This window comes from Odontomachus brunneus, unplaced genomic scaffold (assembly GCF_010583005.1).
Source record: "Odontomachus brunneus isolate Ranch 3 - 2012 unplaced genomic scaffold, Obru_v1 Obru_scaffold_120, whole genome shotgun sequence".
Taxonomy (NCBI): domain Eukaryota; kingdom Metazoa; phylum Arthropoda; class Insecta; order Hymenoptera; family Formicidae; genus Odontomachus; species Odontomachus brunneus.
The window spans coordinates 839,715-861,977 of NW_022639570.1; the positions used below are offsets into that span (position 1 = coordinate 839,715).

Genomic DNA, 22,263 nt, shown 5'->3' on the forward strand with positions numbered 1-22,263 from the left:
GTTTAAAAGCTATTATAGCCTCGACATTTTTGTATTAGAATTTTCTTCTTAAAATATTGTAAGGAATCTACCATTAAGAGCAATTCCGGTGGTTTTAGGACACCCTGTATATATATATATATATATATATATATAAGGTGTCTCACACTCTCATCCAGGCATTTTGTGGAAACGTAGAATGGGTTAATGTGAACATAAAAGTCCTATACCGTTTTGAGATATTCGCAATAATGACCGAGATATTAATTGTAGAAAACTTGTAAATGATCATGCAGAATATGGTAAATGAGTTATAGTAGCGACGACTATCGTCGTGTACTTATACTTTAGGACAAATTGAACAAAAAAGTCCTCTACCATTTTGCAAATAATCATAGATAAACATAGATTTTTAATTATTAATTAAAGGAGATTATTGCACAATTTTATACGTGATAATGCACTCATCTTCTTTAATTAATAATTAAAAATCTATGTGATTATTTGCAAAATGGTAGAGGACTTTTTTGTTCAATTTGACCTAAAGTATAAGTACACGACGACAGTCGTCGCTATTATAACTCATTTACCATATCCTGCATGATCATTCACAAATTTTCTACAATATCTCGATAATTATTGCAAATATCGCAAAATGGTATAGAACTTTTATGTTCATATCAACCCATTCTACGTCCCCACAAAATGCCCGGAGGAGAGTGTGAGACACCTTATATATATATATATATATATATATATATATATATATATATATATATATATATATATATATATATATATATATATATATATATATATATATATATATATATATATATATATATATATATATATATATATATATATATATATATATATATATATATATATATATATATATATATATATATATATATATATATATATATATATATATATATATATATATATATATATATATATATATATATATATATATATATATATATATATATATATATATATATATATATATATATATATATATATATATATATATATATATATATATATATATATATATATATATATATATATATATATATATATATATATATATATATATATATATATATATATATATATATATATATATATATATATATATATATATATATATATATATATATATATATATATATATATATATATATATATATATATATATATATATATATATATATATATATTTATATGTATGTATATATGTATATATATACACATATATATATGTATATGTATATATACTGCATATACATATACTAGATATATATAAATATATATATGGTATGTGTATATATACACATACACATACACAAGGTCTATCCTAGACTCTTCTTCGTATCTGTGGGAATGTAGAACGGGTTGGGATGGATATAAAAATCCGTATCGTTTTGCGATAATCGAGAGAAAACTCAAAATGTTAATTAAAGAATATTGGTGAATGATCACACGCGATATGGTAGATGAGTTGTAGTGCTGCAGTCTACCATTGTATACTTATACATTAGGTCAAACTAAACAAAAAAGTCCTCTACCGTTTTGCAAATGACCACGATCAGATTAACACATATGTGTTATCTTTTTGGCTATTGTTTAATGTTTCTTAAATTTCAAGTTAAGGACATCTTGTCATGTAATAAGTTTTTACGGAATCTTCAAATGCGTAAATTTTCAGATATTAAAGAAAATTTGTGCATAATAGTGCACAATCATGTAACAATTTTTTTTTATTTTAAATAATTAATTAATATATAAAAATTTATGTGGTTATTTGCAAAATGGTACAGGACTTTTTTATTTAATTTGACCTAATGTACAAGTATACAAAAACTCATTGCCACCGCAGCCTACCATATCGCGCGTCATCATTTACCAATCTTTTTTAATCCTTTACTGCACAGGTCAACATATATGTGTCATATATTATATATTTTTGGCCATTATTTAATATCTCTTAAATTTAAAGTTAAGGATTTCTTGTCATATAATAAATTTTTACGGGATCTTGAGATGTTATTCTATGCATATATTATGTAATATAACTATTATATAAACCTTTTACATAATAATTTTTGGATAATATAATCAGTAATACTAAATCTTTTTTATGACACCAAAAAATACGGTATTTATGGAATAATTGAAACTAACAATCGATTTGCAATTGGTGACTCAAAAAATCCTTGAATTCTGATTTTTAGAAAAATTTATGATTTTTTTATTTTTTACTATTTATAACTATTATTTTGCATTGGTTATTTGTTATAAACAAAATATATGCAAAAAATATCCTTTTTCCTTAAAAAATCGTTTCTGAAAAAATTTGGTAATAAACATGTATAGAAATATGTATATTTGGGTTTTTTGATCGATAGTTATAAATATATTGCTAGATAGTTATAAATATATTGCTAGATTTTCGAAATTCTAAGTGGCGGGTTCAATATGGTGACCAAAATGTTGAAAAATTAATAAATTTCTATAAAAATTAGAATCTAAGGAATTTTTCTAAGGAATTTTTCTAAGGAATTTCTAAGGTCACTTATTATGAATCCGTGGTCAGATTTTCAAAATTCAAAATAACGAATCCAATATGGCGAACCAAAAAATAAAAAAAATCATAAATTCCTCTAAAAATCAGGATCTATGGGTTTTTTGAGCCGCCAATTGCAAATCTATTGTCAGTTTCAATTGTTCCATAAATACCGTATTTTTTCGTATCACCAGGAGATTTCGTGTCACTGATTACATTATCCAATGTAAAAGGTTCAAAATTCAGAATGATGGATCTAAAATAATATGTCTTAAAATTGAAAAATGATATACTTCTGCTGACAATCTTTTTTTCTAACTCTAAAATAGCTGATAATATGTTTACTCCCATAAAGGTCACATTTTGAGAGCAATAAATTATTCATTATAAATAACATGTTCATAATTTGTTTTTACATTATCGAAATTGGAAAAAAAATTTTAATTTCCAGTTCACCATTACATTGGACTCGCCATTTTGACAATCTGATAGTAGATTCGTAGTCGAAGACTCAAAAACCCCTATGTAAATTTTATGGAAATTGGAAAAATTTAAATTTCCGTCCCACCACATTGGATTTGCCACTTTGAATTTAAAAAATCTGATATAAAATTCGTAATCCGAGACCCAAAAAATCCCTAGAAGCAGAGTTTCAGTAAAAATGGTTTACTAGAAAAATTCGTACAACAAAGGATTAATTAATAACTTGATTATTATTGCGATTATCGTAAAATATAAATGAGGTATAGAACTTTATTGTTCACTTCAACTTGTTCTACATTCCCACAAAATATGCGGAGGAGAGTCTGGGATATATACCCTGTATATATACTGTATATATATAGTATATGTATATATATATATATATATATATACATGTGTGTGTGTGTGTGTGTGTGCGCGCGCGCGCGCATACATACACACAGAGTAACCAAAAAGTTCTGGGACGACTAAATAACTCTTCAGGAAAGCGTTATCGAGAAAAACGTTAAATATAAAAGTTTTAAGATTGAAAACAAGGAATTCGATAATGATCTTCATCTTGACTCGAATATTAAGTTTAGAGATCATTTCAAGATAAACTTAAAAATCTTAAATAGGAACCCTCATTTTTTATCTCAAAAATGGAAAGAACAGAAAATTTTATATCCGTATATGTGTTTAGTTATTGGGGTCAAAGTGATTCCTGAGGGTCGTTTGAAGGTCAAACTTTCAACAGTTGGATGACTCTTCAAAAAAGCGTTTTCAGAAAAAATGTTTCAGTGATTAAGGCGAGATACTTGATGGTGACTTTGACCAAAATCAAGGTTAGAAGTCACTCAAGACAAGTACATTATTCAGACAGTTAAGTAGAGACTGTATGACTGTCCAGCCAATTAAGGCAAGACAAAGCATTGTCCAGCCAGTCAAGGCAAGACTGTAATGACTGTCTAGCCAATTAAGACAAGACAAAGCATTACCAAAGCATTAGAGTAGACTGGTAATTGAAAATATCATCAATGGATCAAATGCTCAAACTGTTTACCGATGGCTTCTTAGCAGTAAGCTAATCGATGATATAAAGTTACGATTGCATTTTCGAAGTATTCAGCAGGTATAAGAGCAGCTTCATCTAGCATTCGTTGACGCAATTCATCTAAATTTTGAGATTTAGTTGTGTACATCCGATTTTTTAGATCTTTTAGAACCCCACAAAAAATAATCGAGAGGAGTCAAATTTAGTGATCTGGCTAGCCACTCAATCGCGCCTCTTCGTCTCTCTCCTATTCACTGATCAGGGAAAACCATGTCTAAGTAAGCACGAACGTTTCGTTCAAAATGGGGTGCAACACCATCCTGCTGAAACCATACGTGCTCAAAGTTTTCGCCAGAAATCCTTCTTATTGTCGTAACTATTTGATTTTGGAGCATGTCTTCATAGTTTGTGGCATTCAAATTGCCATCGACGAAGAATGATCCTATTAATCTATTATTTAATATTCCAGTCTAAACGTTCAGTTTCTCTTGCGTATTATGTTTTCGAATTCAATTAGGATTCGTATCGAACCAATACCTACAGTTATACTTATTCAGAGTACCATCTAGTTGAAATGTTGCTTTATCCAAAAAGACTATATTTGATGCAAAGTCAGGATCTTCATCTATTCGGAACATATTCTCACAGAATTCCACACGTCGATCGAAATCATCTTCATTTAACTCATGAACAAGTCTAATTTTGTAAAGGTAAACAATTTTTTTTTTTCAATATGTTATGGACAGTCATTCTACTTATTTCATGTTCTTGAGCAGTTCTGCGGATAGAACTATGAAAGTTTTCTGTGAATGATAACAAAACATGCAATGATTTTTCTGCATTTGTTGCTGAACTTGGTCTTTTTGATCTAGATCGATCTTTGACGCTAGCTATATCTTCAAACCATCTAACAGTTCTTTCGACAGTTGATTGTGAAATAGGAATCATCCCATTCCTAAAAGTTGTATTGAAAAGGTTTTTTACTTGATCATAAGATCTTCTGACTTTACCCCCAACCTCTCATCATTAGAAGATATATTCTTTCTCGTTCAGTAAAACATTGCATTTTGATATTGCATTTAGTAGTAATACAGATGGAAATTTTCGGATACGTATTTGTTCAACTTTTTTAATGATTTTTTATCAATAACTCAACTTACTTCTTTTTGGATTTTAGAATAACAAAATTAATAGATAGTTGAAAGGAAAACAGCTAATTTATCATTAAATGGATGAAAAAATCTCATTAATAGTTCTTGTTCATCGAACGGATACAATCGAAAAGAAATCTTTAAACAATACCAATTGGAAATTTCCGGGTTCAGAGAACAGTAATTCTACACACAGTACGTATTACGAAACAGTTGTGATGAAAAATTTGATGCATGGAGCATAATGAAAAATACCTCGAAAGTAATCTAGTTTTTTTAATTAGTCTTTTGGCATGATCTTACATGGGAAAATTTATTCAGTTCCTAAATGACTCCTAGGAATGAGCTTGACTCAATTTTGATCAGACATTACGTTCACATTAATGCCATACAAATTCGTCGTGTACGAATGTACTTTATGGAGTAAACTTTCTCATTAATGATAATTTCGAAAATCAAGGATCACGTGCAATGACTAAATATATATCCGGACGTAAAATTTCTCATTCTTTCCATTTCCTAGATAAAAAATGGCGATTTACATTTAACATTTTCAAGTTTACCTTGAAATAATCTTTAAACTTGACCTTTGCAACAAGATCAAGTTCATCATCAAATTCCTTGTTTCCAATCCTAAAATTTTTGTATTTAACGTTTTTTTCGGTAACGTTTTCCTGAGAAGTTATTTAGCCGTTCCGGAACTTTTTAGACATTCTGTACATATACATACATACATACAATATATATACACATACGGGGTATCCCAGACTCTCCTCCGCATATTTTGTGAGAATGTAGAACGGGTTGAGGTGAACATAAAAATCCTATACCGTTTTACGATATTCGCAATAATAACCTAGAAATAAATTATAAAAGGAAAAACGCTGAATAGTTGAGGGAAGAGCGCTCACGACCCAGTAATATAGCAGACGGATGTCAGCGTACAGCGTATGGCAAATGGTAGATCAACGCGCCACTGTCTATACTTATATCGCTGTAATCCTACATCTTGCTGAACCGCGTCGAGGCGAGATATAGGAATACAGCGATATAAGTAGTAATGCGTTGTTTTTCCAATCACCGTGCGCCGATATCCGCGCATTACATTACTAGGCTGCGCTGTAACGCGAGCGCTCCATTTTCCACCATTTAGCATACGCTTTTCCTTAATCTTTCGCAATTAATTTCTCGGTTATTATTGCGAATATCGCAAAACGGCATGACCTTTATATTCACTTCAACCCGTTTTATATTCCCACAAAAATATATAAAGAAAAGTCTACAACACTCTGTGTGTGTGCGTGTGTGTATACAAAGTGTACACACACACACACACACACACACACACACACACACACACACACACACACACACACACATATATATATATATACATAGAGTAGGAAAAAAAGATCGGTATCCCTAAATAACTCAGAAAATATAAGTTTTATAGAAAAATGTTTCAGACAAAGTCTGAAGTAGAAGTTGTAAGGTGTAAAGAGATATATTTATTCACGTTATTAGTTTGATCTTAGGTGGGATCGCTAAGGTCTGGACAAGGTCATCTTGAATTTTTTAAATGGAAGCCCTATTTTTTTATTACATATTCTCAGTTTACCTCGAGAGCTTTTCAAAAGACTATAATAAAGTGTCCCTTCGTTAAGTACTTTTCTAGTTATGAGACTTGAAAGTTACTGCACCGCCGGCATTAGCATTACTCAAAATACCATGTGGAGGTTACGCGGTCGGATTTACACATCTTTTGTGTTGCGTGTGTGTTGCGCGCGTGCGTGAGTGGAAGGGTAAGTCTGGTGTGGGTGTGTGTACAGATATATGTGGGTGTGTGTTCGTGCATGCGTACGTGTGCATGGATGGATGTATGGGTAATTGGATGAATGTTTACGATGATAAAGAACAGATAAGGACTGAGGACCATCACATCACACACATACACGCACGCACACACACATACATATACGAAAGAGATATAAATCCGACGGAGCAACCTCCGCGCGGTACATCTTGGGTAATGCTAATGCCAACGGTATTGTAACTTTCAAGTTTTATTACTCAAAACGTACTTAAGGTAGTTAGATCAAAAACAGTTAAGTTCAAGATCTTCTTGAAACTTGTAGCAAAATTAATTTAGATATTAATACGTGTGTTAGATATTAATGTGTGTTAAATATGGGTTTGATTAACCGTATAGTTTCCGAGAAATTACCGTTTATAGTTTACTCTTTTCTCGATATCTCACATTGGTGCTGACGTATAAAAAGTAACATGTAAACGCGCATTTGTCAGCTGCAAATGACCTATCATAAGGATTAATATGAAAATTTGGGCAAAATTAATTGAATACTTACAGAAGTACATACTTCAGTCTCAGCGAAATTGACCGTACATTATTAGAGTATGATTAATCAGCAAAAATAAGTTTGGCTTTTGTTTTTTCGTTCGCGACTATGTTTTGCGGAAGTGGCAACGTTGTATAGCTTGGCGTCGCATAACATTAATAGAGATGCGACGTTGCCACGATCTATAGTTCCGTAACTACAACGCAATTCAGCATCTGTTTTTTTTTTCTATCATTTCATTTATTTTATCGATTTTTACTTTTCTGAGAGAACCAATAATGTTTAAAAATCTGTTTTTTATTTTCACTTAAAAGAATTCATCAGTTATTGAACCTTTTATTTAAAATCTAATTTTAATTTTGGGAAACCACAGTTGGGAAACAACTACCTTAATGAAAAAATACATTATTATAGTGTTTTGGAAAACTTTCGAGATAAGCTATAATATGCAATCAAAAAATAGGTGATTTCATTAAAAAAATTCAAGGTAACTTTATCCTGATCTTAGCGATCCTACCCAAGATCAAACTAATAATATCAATAAATAAATCTCTTTATGCCCTACAACTTCTGTCTGAAACGTTTTTCTATAAAAATGATATTTTCTGAGTTATTCAGGGGTACCGGCCTTTTTTCCCCATCCTCTATAAGGATGTCCCAAATTCTCCTCTGCATATTTTGTGGAAACATAGAACAGGTTGAGGTGAACATAAAAGTCCTATACCGTCTTGCGATATTCGCAATAATAACCGATAAATTAATTGTAAAAGATTAAGGAAAAACGTACGCTGTATGGTTGAGAAGCGCTCATGACCCAGTAATACAGTAGGCAGATATCACCGCGCGGCTTATATTGCTATGATCCTACATCTTGCCGTACCGAGGCAAGATGTAGGAGTCCAGCGATATAAGTATAGGTAATGGTGCGTTGTTTTTCCAATCACCGTGCGCCGACATCCGTGCATTATATTATTAAGCCGCGAGCGTTCTTCCCTCAACCATTCAGCGTGCGTTTTTCCTTAATATTTTACAATTAATTTCTCGATTATTATTGCGAATATCGTAAAATGGTATAAGACTTTTATGTTCACTTCAACCCATTCTACATTCTCACAAAATATGTGGAGAAGAGTTTGGGACATTTTGTATATACGTACACACACAGACGCAATATTTGACGCAACATTTGACGTACACACATTTGACGCAAGACACGCCGATGCACGTGTGACGGTAGATTATGTCAAACTGAACAAAAAATTCCTGCACTATTTTTCAAAGAACTACATAAAATTTCGAGATGTTAATAAAATAAGACTAGCGAATCAGTGCATGCAACGCTGTAAGATGAACTCTGTAGACGCGAGCGTATAAAAATTCCCTGATACTTGCAATTACAGACATCTACAACATACTATATAATCCCTATATAATCCCTAAATTCTGTGTATCCAAAATCTATATATTTAACATAACGCATTGGAGCGGACTTAGTAACCAATTGAATGCAATGACTTTACAAATATAAAAATTATCCGCTTATAAGGTTACCGAATTGAAATGTGTATATGGGTCAATGTGTATACATACGAAATAATGCGTGGACACATTTGTACGAGTTGTACATTATATACTAGGACGTCTAGGGAATCGAGGCTAGTAGTCCAGTATACTATAGATTTCTGTACTTGCAACTGTTTCTTAGCGACACGCGTATGACACGCTTGCGATATGTGAAAAAACAATTGTCTCCACATCGATGTCTTTACATCTGCCTTTAGTTATCAAACAATAGCAACTTTCGCTAAAAGTCACGTTTTAACCATCTTTCAATGAGCTCGCGTCTACTGAGCTTGCCTCACACGTATTGATTCACTAATATTTTTTTTATTAATATCTCGAAATTTTATATAGTTTTTTGAAAAGTGTAAAGGAATTTTTTTGTTCAGTTTGACCTAATCTGCTTGTATACATGCGTTGTGTTGAGTCACTTTATGTATGTGTATGTGTGTGTGTATATATATATATAAAGTGTAAATATTACATAAACACTTTATAAATACATGTACATATAAATACATATAAATCGTGCGACTCTAATCATTAATTGCAGAAAAAGACTTGATATAATTCAAACATTGATTACGTTATACCTGGCCGCTGCATAACAGTGCTAAGACCACTCCTTCTTCTTCTGTCGCTATTCCCACTACTACTGCTGCTATTGTTACTGTTGCCATCTCCACTCGCGTTACTGACACCAACGCTTAACGACTGAGCACATTGTACTAGTCCTGAACTACCACTCTGCAACTATATGCATAACTTTTTAAACATATGAAAAAAATTGAAATTGATATGTAGGATATTTTAAAGATCCCACATATACAGATGTTATTTGCTAGTAGATAGAAATAAATAAAATAGCTTATACTTCAGCTAAAATTTATCCAAAATTAATTTCATAATTAACGCTTAAAAGTCAAATATGGATTATTTTATATAACTCCTATTTCTTAATAAAATATTTTGAAAACCTATTTAAACTCGCTCTTTCCTAAAAAAGTTTTCAATGCTGAATATGTCGCTACAGCGGCAGCGAAAAATTTCAGTTGACTTTCAAACAGTGAGCAGTAAACTTCATGTAGGGTTAAAATGGACCCATATATGTGTATGTATATATATGTGTATGACTAAACAATTGCATTTCCTCGAAGTAAATGAAGTTTGCTTTTTTGTATTTTCTAATATTTTTAATATTTTTAAACATATATTGTGTGAAGTGTAAGTTTATTTCTCCATTATAGAGAGTAAAAATAAGCACATAAAGAACCGCTAAGGAAATCTTAAGTATATTTCAAGAAGAATAAAACGATGAACTATTCGTATTTTAAACCTTTATAAGGCAAATATTTTTTTTTAAACGATGACTCTAATGTCTAGTACAAGTTTATATAACATATTTAGATACATGACAAATGTGCAAAATATAAGAAACTTTATATTACTTTGTATATTATTATTATGATTATTACTTGGAAAAAAATCGATCATAATCAATTGGACCACAATCAACAGGCAAAGTGCTCAGTCATTCAGGTTTTATGGTCAATATTTTAACTACTTGTGCAAAATTGCTATTTTATTAAAATTTGTAAGTAAGAAACTTAAACTTTATATAAATACAAAAACATTGTTTATTTGCACGAATCTAGTTATTTGCAATCTATTTGCAGCAATACTCATGTAAAAAAACTTACAAAAATGTTAATTTATATTATATACTATAAGTAAATATCATACTTTCATGTTTTGAACAGTATATGGTAAGTACTTGTAGATCTGTTTTCCATTACATATCATTTATAAAATCTATATCTGTATGGTCGAATATTCAGTAATAATTCAATAAAGATCAATTTTCAATATTCAGAATATTCAATAAAGTAACAGATATTTTGAACCTTATATGAGTTGCTTAAAATATCGATCACAAACTTATAAAGAGTTAATGCATCCATATTATACAATTTTTATATATCTAATAAAAAAAATATTACGACGATTGTTCCTAAAAAATTTGAGTTTTACCCTTGCTATAGACTCTATTACAAACCAAATAATTCAGACGAACATAGAAAAGTTTCATTTTTGAAATTATAAAAATGTAAGTAATGTAACACAAAATATTCAACCAATAAAGATGAACAAAAGGAAAATATTCTTCCACTATCCATCTAATAGAAACAAATTTTATTGTTGTGGTAATTGTGGAAATCCGATGTATAATCATTGATCTCTCTTTTATAAGCTATTATATTATTTTTATAATTACTAATTTTATTTTATATGACAAAAAATTATTAACTTTACACAATAATGTATATTTTATATAAATATAAGTAAAAAAAAATAACCGCTAGTTTTTAATAAAACTTGTTTTTTTCTTATGAAAAATAGGTTTTTTTAAGGTCTTTAATACACGTTCGTTACCACAGTTTATTTAGAGGATTCTCTCCATCGCCTACTTTGTATTTCTTTTATTACGTAATTGTGCACATTATCAAACAGTTTTAGTTTGATAATGTGCATAGAAAAAAATTTTTTACTGTCACACATATGTAACGCTGGTCTAGATCGTTGCGCCACATATGAGTGACGCTAATAGCAAACATATTACATTAATATATTTTTCGAAAAAATGTGAATTCTATTTTTTTAAGGGGGAATTACATGGAAAAAAAATTTTTTGGCTATTCTTTTTTTATTGCATATTTTTAAAATATATACATTTAAACATTTGTGTGAAGTTAGCAGAAAGATATCGGAAAATTGACGGAGCAGAAGCGGTTTGAGTACAAAAGCGCGCTGACTTTAAGTATCGTTACTAAGTCGCGCGAAGGTCCCATTCGCTTATTATCTAGGCGGACAAATGAGACATTACGTACAGAAAGGAAAGGGTACGAGATTGAGAAATGTAAAAAAAAAATAACGAAAGCATCGGAGGCAAAGGAATTGGAAACCTAACAGATAAAACTATCCACGATCTTAGGAAATATTATGGATTGGCTATTACACGGCACCCAAACTCTGTGGAAGATATGAGAAATTAAATTTAGATCACTTATTTTCATAAAAGTTCGAGCGACACCAAGCCTCAGCATATACAATGTCCGCCGGGTCCATCAAGCTGATGTGCGTAGCGACGCGCTGAGACACAGGGAACTTTAGATGATTTTAAACATGATTACCAGCCTTTAAATGAAAAAGTTCTCCAAGTAATAAAATCAATATACGAGGATCTTTCAAGAGACGACCTTCTGATGAGATGTTTGGGTGCAAACACGCAAAATAATAACGAAAATCTCAATACGATGATTTGGCACTTCGTACCAAAACATTTACATGCAGGCTTAAAAACAATAGAAATAGCGATATTCCTAGCCGTTGTTATTTTTAACGAAGAATATGCACCTATTTTGAAAATTTTGTCAGTTATGGCCGTGAAAGTCGGCAGAAAAGTGGAGATGTTTGAACTTCAACAAGACCACGAACGCATCGATCGCGCGTAGCGTCGATTCTCCATTGAAATTCGGAGGACTAAATCCGAAAACTGAGAGATAAGTGGCCTCTGGAGAACTTTTTGAGGAAGATGAGGACTCATTTTATGTACCTGCAATGGCTGATTAATCGTAAGTTCAGAAACTTTGTTACTATATGAAAAATACACAAACTTTAAACGCGTTTTTCTAAAAACGATATTTTCTTAAACTGTTGACACGATTACGCAAAAACTACTGAACCGAATAACTTGAAATTTTTACACAATATACAGTAGACATGTAGTTTTCGCCTCTACCTCGAACCCAGTTATATTTTACTCTATTCATTTATTTATGATTAAAAGTTGAAAAAGGTTTCATTCTCGATACTTTTTTCTTTGTACAGTCATTACTTTTCCAAACTTGGCTTCACGCCTTCATTTTGGTACAGGCTATAATGACAAACATATATTTTTTAAATCTTTCTCATTTTCTGGTTTCAGAGTAGTGAGAGGCTCGGAATTATGTCGAAAGCAAACATAGAACTCGCAAACGGATGACTGTATTTTTATCTATAATTACAAAGTAGATCGGTTCTTGTGATTCAATAAAATTTACTTAAACATGAAAATTTATTTATATATACTTTAAACATTAATAAATATATTGTGCAAATTTCAAATCCATTGATCCTACTGTTTCTGTTAAAAAAATTCGTAAAAATAGCCTTGAAAACGGCCTTCCGCATGTAATTCCCCTCTTTATATACTTAGTTATATACTTAACTTAAGTATATTTAAGTACTTTAGTTATAAACTTGAAAATCCTATGACACTAATTTTTTAAGTAGCTTTGAAGCTAAGATATATTTTTTATACGAGTAGTGATATTTTCCTTTGACTTTAGTATGAATAGTTTATAAAAGAAATATTAGAAATTTTTCATTATGTATGTGTGCGCGCGCGTATATATGTACGTGTGTATATATTCTTTTTTCTAGATTTTTTCAAATATTCGAGGTCAATTAAAATTATGATAGAACATTTTGACTTACGCAACATTATTTACAAAGTGATCCACCTAAAATTTCAATTCTCCTCATGCTGAAAAGAGGGATGTCAATAAGACCGTTTTTGGCCAACGTCAGAATCACTTTAAACTATGTTATTTTATTCGTCTTGGTGGAACTCATAACCCACTAGAACCGTTTGTTGTTCAAGTAATTAGGTGCTGAGAATGAGGCACTCTTAGATCTCATATTTACATGGGATATCACGCATAGTTGCAATGTCTGCTTCATTTCACTCTATTATCAATGAGCCACCATCACCATACTTTTTCAAAAACTATATATAGTGCATAAAATATATCAAAGCGGTTATTTTACTTCTTTGCATCACTACTTCATCACATTGAAATCGAGCTCCATATTAATTAGTACATTTTATTTTCACCAAGTATGCAAGCAATAATGTTGCTTATAAGAAATTGGACGATAAAACTGTGGTTTAGAGTTGATTTAGAAAATTCAGGACATTTAGAAAATATGATAAATACTGCGGAGAGAAGCTATTTTTTACCTTCTGTGCGCTTATAAAACTTAAGAAGCCGGGAGGTTTTTAATTCTGCCAGTTCTATCTGACCTAATCAGATAGAGCTTCGTCTTTCCCTAGTTCGGACCAATTTGAAATTCAGCTGTATTTTCAACATATTGCGTATATTGCTGACATGGTCTTTGCTTTAAATGTTCACAATGTCTCAAATATTACAGATACCATAGAACTAATGCTATATGCGTACAACAACTGACCGTTCTAGCGCCTACTTTGCATTGGCAGTACCATGATGTAATTGGATTGATGCCTTCGCTATTTTCTATTCACAGGTTATACATCTTTTATGAAGTGTGATGCGATTGTAGTTGAAGGCAAATGATGTTTCTCTCTTGCCTGTGGATGAAAAGTTGGTATATGCCATCATCAGCTATGTGCTCCTTTGTATAACAGAGTTGCGGTGACGGCGCAAAGTAGTGCCGACAGGCGGACGCCTGCGAGTATCGCGGCGCCCAGGGCATGGCCACCCGTAATCTACCCATACGGAACACAGAGAAATACGCGATCTCTCACGAGACTCGCGTAAGAGCGATGGAGATTCTCCAACAGAGAATCAACGAAAACAAGTCTATGAAGGCTTATAACGAGAGGTTGATGGAGGCCGACTAACACGAAGCGTCCGACGGCTCCAGAGAAAACCAATACTTCGGACTTAGCCGACTTTGACGTTGCTAGTACGTCTAGTTAATGCTTTTATGAATTTGTAAAAATGGCAAAAAAATTTATTAATTAATTATTAATAAAGCTTGATGCTTTATTAATAATTAGTTAAATAAAGAATGGAACATTCCGACTCCGGAAGTATATGAGCGTGACGGCTCTACAAAGAATCGGTATAAGATTGATGTATCAAAGATGAGCACTATCAAACTCGCGAAAAAGATGTCTTAAGATTGTATTCAGGCAAATCTTAAGACACAAAAATGCAACAGATAATAGCAAAATAACTAAGCTCTTGTGTTCGCATACAAGATAAACGAACTCTCTCTATGCAAGACAAGCTTGCGATAATCACCGTGCTCAAAACGTTCAGAAAGCAAAAGACCGCTCGGAGCGCGCTTTCACTGGCGAAAATCACTGGCTGAACGAGATTTTAGAAGCAAAAGAGCGAAAACAAGTCTATTGGCTGTGAGATGGCCTCATGCGGCGTCTGGCGGCAAAGCGCGAGGCTTTGGCGTCTCCTACTCAGCGCCCGAAATCACGCGAGTTTCATCGTCCAACTTATAAGTACATTATACTAATATTATTTATATTAATATTATTATATTTAATATTATGATACAAATAATTACATTATTGCTTGCATATTTGGTGAAAATAAAATGTACTGATTAATATGGAGCTCGAGTTCAATAATAACAAAGAGGTAAAATAATCGCTTTGATATACTTTATGCACTATATATACAAGTAATTTTTAAGAAAGTATGATGATGGTTGCTCATTGATAACAGAGTGAAATGAAGTAGACATTGTAACTATACGTAATACCCCATGTAAATGTGAGATCTAAGAGTGCCTCATTTTCAACACTTAAGTACTTGAACAACAAACGGTTCTAGTCGGTATTCCACCGAGAGGAATAAAATAGCACAGTTTGAAGTGATTCTGAAGTTGGTTAAAAAACGGCCTTATTGACATTCCTCCTTTGTAAATTATAATCCTATAAAAATTAATAGCGTTTTCGAGTGAAGCAGACTCGGATCGCTCCCGGAGCAATTAATGATGTCACAAGCCTTTGTTAGATATTGTCTCTTAGACAATCATAGCGCTGAGTTTTCGTATTACACGTTTGAAAATTCCATCAATCGCTCTCGAAGCGATTCGAACTCGCTTCGCTCGAAATCGTTATTAAATCGTTGCCCGAATAATTTAGTAACCACGACTAACAGATTGTCTAATAACAAGGGTCTAATAACTTAAATTTTTATTACTTGGGCCGCTATGTCCAACTTCAAACAATAATAAATCCTAGTACTCATATATATACAAGGTGAATCACGCAATTGGGACAGGTTATATCTCAAGTTTAGTTAATAATACAAAAAAGTTGTAGAAGAAAAAGTTAAATGGTATAAAAAGGTCTACTTTCCTACAAGTTTACTTTTTTCATAAATGCAACGATGCATCTAAGAAATGCAAATGCACTCTTACTTTAAATGGAATAATATATATTTTTGGATCAATTCCTCGGAACAACCTGCATAAAAAAGTGTTAGGATACAATGTAAAAGAAATGAACAATTCGTGAGATATTTGACATTTTTAGTTATTTATTAAAGAAAATGTTCGAACGTTCCGCCTTCACATAGTAAACACTTCATACATAGTTTTTTTATGTTTTTCATAACAGATTTAAGATAATCACTATTTATTTTAGAACAATGTAATACAATTCGTTCTTTTAAGTCTTCCACAGAAACAAATGGACGCAAATACACTTTATCTTTGAAGTAACGGCACAAAAAGAAATCAAGAGGGGCAAATCTGGAGAGCGTGATGGCCATGATATTATATTATGTTCCAAACCAATTTTCAGCATAAATTCTTCGGAAATAGTCTGTTACGATGCGTGCATTATGTGCTGGTGCATCATCTTGCTGACAATACTTTAAATTTAGTCGTATTTGCAAAGGAATAGCATGAAATTAAATCAGGTAGTACAAATTCTAAAAAGTGTCGATATCTACCATTTAATGTTATTTGGAAAGAAATATTGACCAATAATAGTAGTACCTAAAATACCGCACCAATCATTAATACTGAAACGTATTTGATTGTTCGTATTTCTTCTAAGTCGCGGATTTTCTGTAGCCTACGTGTGTTTATTATGTCTGTTGAACATCCCGTTATTTATGAATTACAGACATTCGTCTGTCCACAAAATTTTCTGAGAAAGTTTAGTATTATTTTCTGTTCGTTGCAAAAAAGACGGCAAAACTGCATACGTCGTAATTCATCCCCTGGGTGTAAAGTATGTCCAATAGAAAAACGGTACGCATGAAACTTTTGCGATTTTAGAATTCTATGGACAAATGTTTGACTAGTATTACATTCTTTGGCTATTTCTCTTGTTGAAGCTTGCAGATTAAACTCAACATAAACTAGTACACATAATCTGATGTTATCATTATTTACAATCGATTTTAGTACATTCCTTTTAGGCTTCATAAAGGATTCATATTCCCGTAAATTATGTTCAAGTTTATGAAAATACGATCGCGTAGATCATATACGTTCAGGATATATGTTATTGTACATTCTTGCAGCATTGACAGAATTTTTGTTGCACAGAACAAAATAATTAAACATACCTACTTTTTCACTATTGGTGTATAATAACATTTTCCTGATAGCTCGTATATAGTAGATCTTGCTGTGACGATAAATTGCTTGTAACTAATAGAATATTATTGATTGTAGAATTTATCCTTCGAATGTTTTTGACGGCTGACATTACGTCTGCAGGTGTATTTACAAACAATGATCACCTTAAATCTGTTAAACAATGTATGAAGTGTTTACTATGTGAAGGCGGAACGTTCAAACATGTTCTTTAATAAATGACTAAAAATGTCAAATATCTCACGAATTGTTCATTTCTTTTACATTGTACCTAACACTTTTTTACGCAGGCTGTTCCGAGGAATCGATCTATATAAAAAAAAATGTTATTCCATTTAAAGTAAGAGTGCATTTGCATTTCTAGGTGCATCGTTACATTTATGAAAAAAGTAAACTCGTAGGAAAGTAGATCTTTTTATATCATTCAACTTTTTTCTTTACAACTCTATTGTATTAACCAAATTTGAGATATAACCATCCCAATTGACTGTATATATATACCCTGTATAAATATATATACGCAGTGTCTCAAAAAGTTTGGAATACTTAAGAATCACAAGAAATATGTTTTACAAAAGTGTTTCAGACAAAAGTTATACGTTAAAAGTTATAAGTTAAAACGATCTATTTACTGATATTATCAGTTTAACCTTACATGGTGTCGTCAAGGTCAGATCAAGGTCACGTTAATTTTGTTAAATGGAATCTCCCACTTTTTATTGCATACTCTTGTAACTTATCTCGAGAACTTTCTAAAACACTATGACAATGTATTTTCCATTAAGTACTTTTTGAATAATGAAACTTAAAAGTTACAGTATCGCCGGCATTAGCACTACATAAAATATACCACGTGAAGGTTGCTAGCTCGGATTTACACCTGTTTGTGTGTATGTGTGTGTGTGTGTGTCCTCAGTCCTTATCTGTTCCGTAACTTATCATCGTAAACATCCACTCAATCTCCCATGCATCCATCCATGCACATGCCCGTATGCATGCGCGCACGCACACACATCTACACTGACCCAGCCACATACGCGCGCGCGCACACACATGCCGCACGCACATACACATACATATATGAAAGAGGTATAAATCCGACCTAGTAACTTCCGAATGGTATATCTTAAGTAATGCTAATGCCGGTAGTATTGTAACTTTCAAGTTTCATTACTCAAAAAGTACTTACTGAAAAAAAGTTGTTATAGTGTTTTGGAAAGCTTTCGAGATAAGTTACAAGAGTATGCAATAAAAAGTGGGGGGTTCAATTTAAAAAAATTAATCTTGAAAATTGACCTTGAAATAATCTTGAAAGTCAAGCTAAAGCTCAAAGTCAAGCCACCATCGTACGCCTCTTTTTAAACCCTGCAACTTTTGTAATTAACATTTTTCTCCAAGATGTACCCCTGACAAAGTATTGAACCGTTTCCATACTTTTCGTGGACCCTGTATATACATCAAGCGACACGGTAGTGTCGCGATGCGAAGTACAAGCGCGAAGCGACGGGTTTGCGGCCGACCGTGTATACTTACGTCGCAACATTAGTTAATTGCACACCAGATTTCTTGTTTGACTATAACGATTCAACCGATGGGATTCTAGATAGGCTCAATCAATTCCTTGGGTTCACATTACTCAATAAAACTGTCTTTACTTTTGCTCTACGTTCTGCAGAAGCTTAGCTCAAAGTCCGAAATCGCTAAGTTTTACAATCAAAGAATTCGTCGTCTGAGAAAATGTCCAGTTTAACGCTTTTGTCGTCAGAGGTGCTACGACTCAGATCAGTTGAGACCCTCAAACAGAGACTGGCCATTGGCCCGAAAAATGGCGGCGATGAATATGTGTGAGCTGGTGAGTGAATGCGTGATCTATTAAATGTGTGCGTGTGTATCGACCTGGGGCTCAATTTTTTACGGTATGCAAATGATATACGCATGCGAAAATGAATAGTTCACGTTACGTATATTACAGATTTTCGCATGCGTATCTCATTCGCACACCGTCAAGAATCGGGCCCCTGCAACATCAATTGTATGACATGTAAGTAACATGATATTTTATTATTTTAATCACGAAATTTAACATCACATAACATAAAATGAACAATTAACAACTATTACACTTGTACACATTTATGTACTTTTAAATAAAACATAACAGTTATACAAGTAATCTCTACTTATTAAAATTATCTATATATTAGGTGGTAAACTTAGTTCCTGCGGTTTTTTTGTTTAAAAAACTCATTTATTTCGACATCAAAAACAAAAAATACATTAATCGAAGTATTTTCCCTCGCTAGCTATACATTTTTCCCATCTTTCGGGCAACGCGTAGATTCCGCGACGATAGAACGATTGGTCTTTTGATGCAATCCATTCGTCGATCCATTTTCGCACATCCTCGTAATTTCTGAAGTGTGTATTCACCAAGCCGTGCTGCATCGACCGGAACAAGTAATAGTCCGAAGGAGCTAAGTCTGGTGAATACGCTGGGTGCGGGAGAACTTCCCACTCGAGCTGCATCAGTGTTTCTTTGACGGCTTTGGCAACGTGTGGTCGAGCGTTGTCGTGCAAAAGCATGACTTTACGTCGATTGCTGGCTACTGCTGGCCTTTTTTCCAACAATGCTTCATTCAGACGGTTTAATTGTGATTGATATCGATCCCCCGTGATACTTTCGTTCGGTCTGAGTAGCTCATAATAAACGACGCCGTGCATATCCCACCAAATGCAAAGCATTGCTTTGTGGCCATGAATATTTCTCTTTGGTGTGGATGTCGATGGTTGGCCAGGGTCTACCCATGATTTTCTTCGTTTAGGATTATCGAAGTATATCCATTTTTCATCGCCAGTCACTATGCGCCACAAAAAACTCTTCTTTTTCTGCCTGGCGAGCAGAGAAATAGAGATGTTTAAGCGATTCGCAATGGCATTTGCGGTTAATTCGTGTGGTACCCATTTTCCCTCCTTTTGAATTTTTCCCATTGCATGTAGACGTTTGGAAACAGCCATCGGAGTAACATTTAATGCTGCAGACAATTCTTGGAGCGTTTGAGTAGAGTTTTCGTCCAATAATGCCTGCAAATCGGTGTCTTCAAACTTTTTCGGTTGGCCTGAGCGTTCTTTATCATTGACATCAAAATCACCACTCTTAAATCGCTGAAACCATACTTGGCATGTTCTTTCCGATGGAGCATAATTGCCATAAGCTTCGAAAAGCAATTTATGAGCTGCAGCTGCAGTTTTTTTCAAGTCAAAGTAATGAAGCAGCACATGTCGAAAAAACAACTTATCACGTTCCATATTTAATCAAAAGAAAAAATAGCACTGCTCGCTTAAATGAATCTCTTCGCACTGAATTTTATTGACAAATGTCTAACCTCTAAAATGCAGCCAGTTTCAGATGTCAAAATAAATTACACCTACAACTAACGTCATCTAACTGTGAGCCGCAGGAACTAAGTTTACCACCTAATAGTACATATATAATATTATATAATATATATAATATAATATATCAAGGCTAGTTGTTTTTTATTTCTTTCGACATTACATAACGTATGATTATTATTGACTATATGTAATATTTTCAAGAACTTACATTATACATTTTAAAGGATATACATGTATATATCTTTATTTATCATCATTATTTGAGCGATAAACTATACATTCGCAGAGTGCGACAATATCTCAGTTCATATTTTATGCCCGTTCACGCTTGGTGAGCACAGCTCCGTATTGGTGCCGTCATTTTTCGGATCATCATCCCGTGCGCCAATCACGTGGAGATCTCCCAATGGCCAGTCTCTATTTGGGTGCGTTCAGATTCTTCATCCAGGTGCACTCTATTACTACAAACACTATAGTATATGTTACATATATTGGGAGTACAAATAAGTTTCCGCCGTTTTTATCAAAAATTGGGCATTTATTGTAAAAGAACGGTACCTTATTCAAAGTGTTGTCTATCGCTAACCACTACTTTTTCCCATCTTTCTGGCAGCATACGGATACTGCGTCGGAAGAACGCTTCATCTTTTGAGGCTATCCACGAATCGATCCAATTTTTGGTATATTCATATGATGTGAAGTGCTGCTCAGACAGGCCGTGCGTCATCGATCGAAACAAGTGATAGTCAGAGGGAGCAATGTCTGGTGAATACGGCGGGTGGGGTAAAACTTCCCAATTGAGTGGTTCCAAGTAGGTTTTGACCGGCGCCACAACATGTGGACGAGCATTATCATGCAGGAGAATAATTTTGTCGTGTCTGCAGTAGTAGTGGGTGCGTTTTTCCTTGAGTACTCGGCTCAATCTCATCCATTGTGTTCGGTAGAGAGCCCCAGTAATGGTTTCATTCGGTTTGAGCAACTCATAATACACGACACCAAGCTGATCCCACCAAATACACAACATGAGTTTTTTTCCATGAATATTCGGCTTGGCTGTCGATGTTGAAGCATGGCCACGTGGTCCCCATGATTTCCTCTTCTTTAGGTTATCAAGTGGGTTTACAAGTGGATCCATTTTTCATCACCAGTGAATATACGGTGCAAAAAACCCTTTCGTTTATGCCTGGCAAGCAGCATTTCACATGTGCAAAATCGGCGTTCAACGTTTCTCGGCTTCAGTTCATATGGAACCCAATTTCCTTGCTTTTGAATCATTCCCAACGATTTTAA

The 22,263-nt window shown here is 33.0% G+C and overlaps 1 protein-coding gene across 3 annotated transcripts in view; it reads right to left on the minus strand.

The window, feature by feature from the left end:
- LOC116849608 (serine/threonine-protein kinase SIK3-like) overlaps positions 1-22,263 on the minus strand; it is a 372,170-nt gene that overhangs the window by 272,342 nt on the left and 77,565 nt on the right. For all 3 annotated transcript variants that reach the window (XM_032826932.1, XM_032826931.1, XM_032826930.1), the window contains exon 9: positions 9,732-9,891. In XM_032826932.1, coding sequence (XP_032682823.1) covers positions 9,732-9,891 — 160 coding nt within the window. The remainder of the gene's footprint in view (positions 1-9,731; positions 9,892-22,263) is intronic.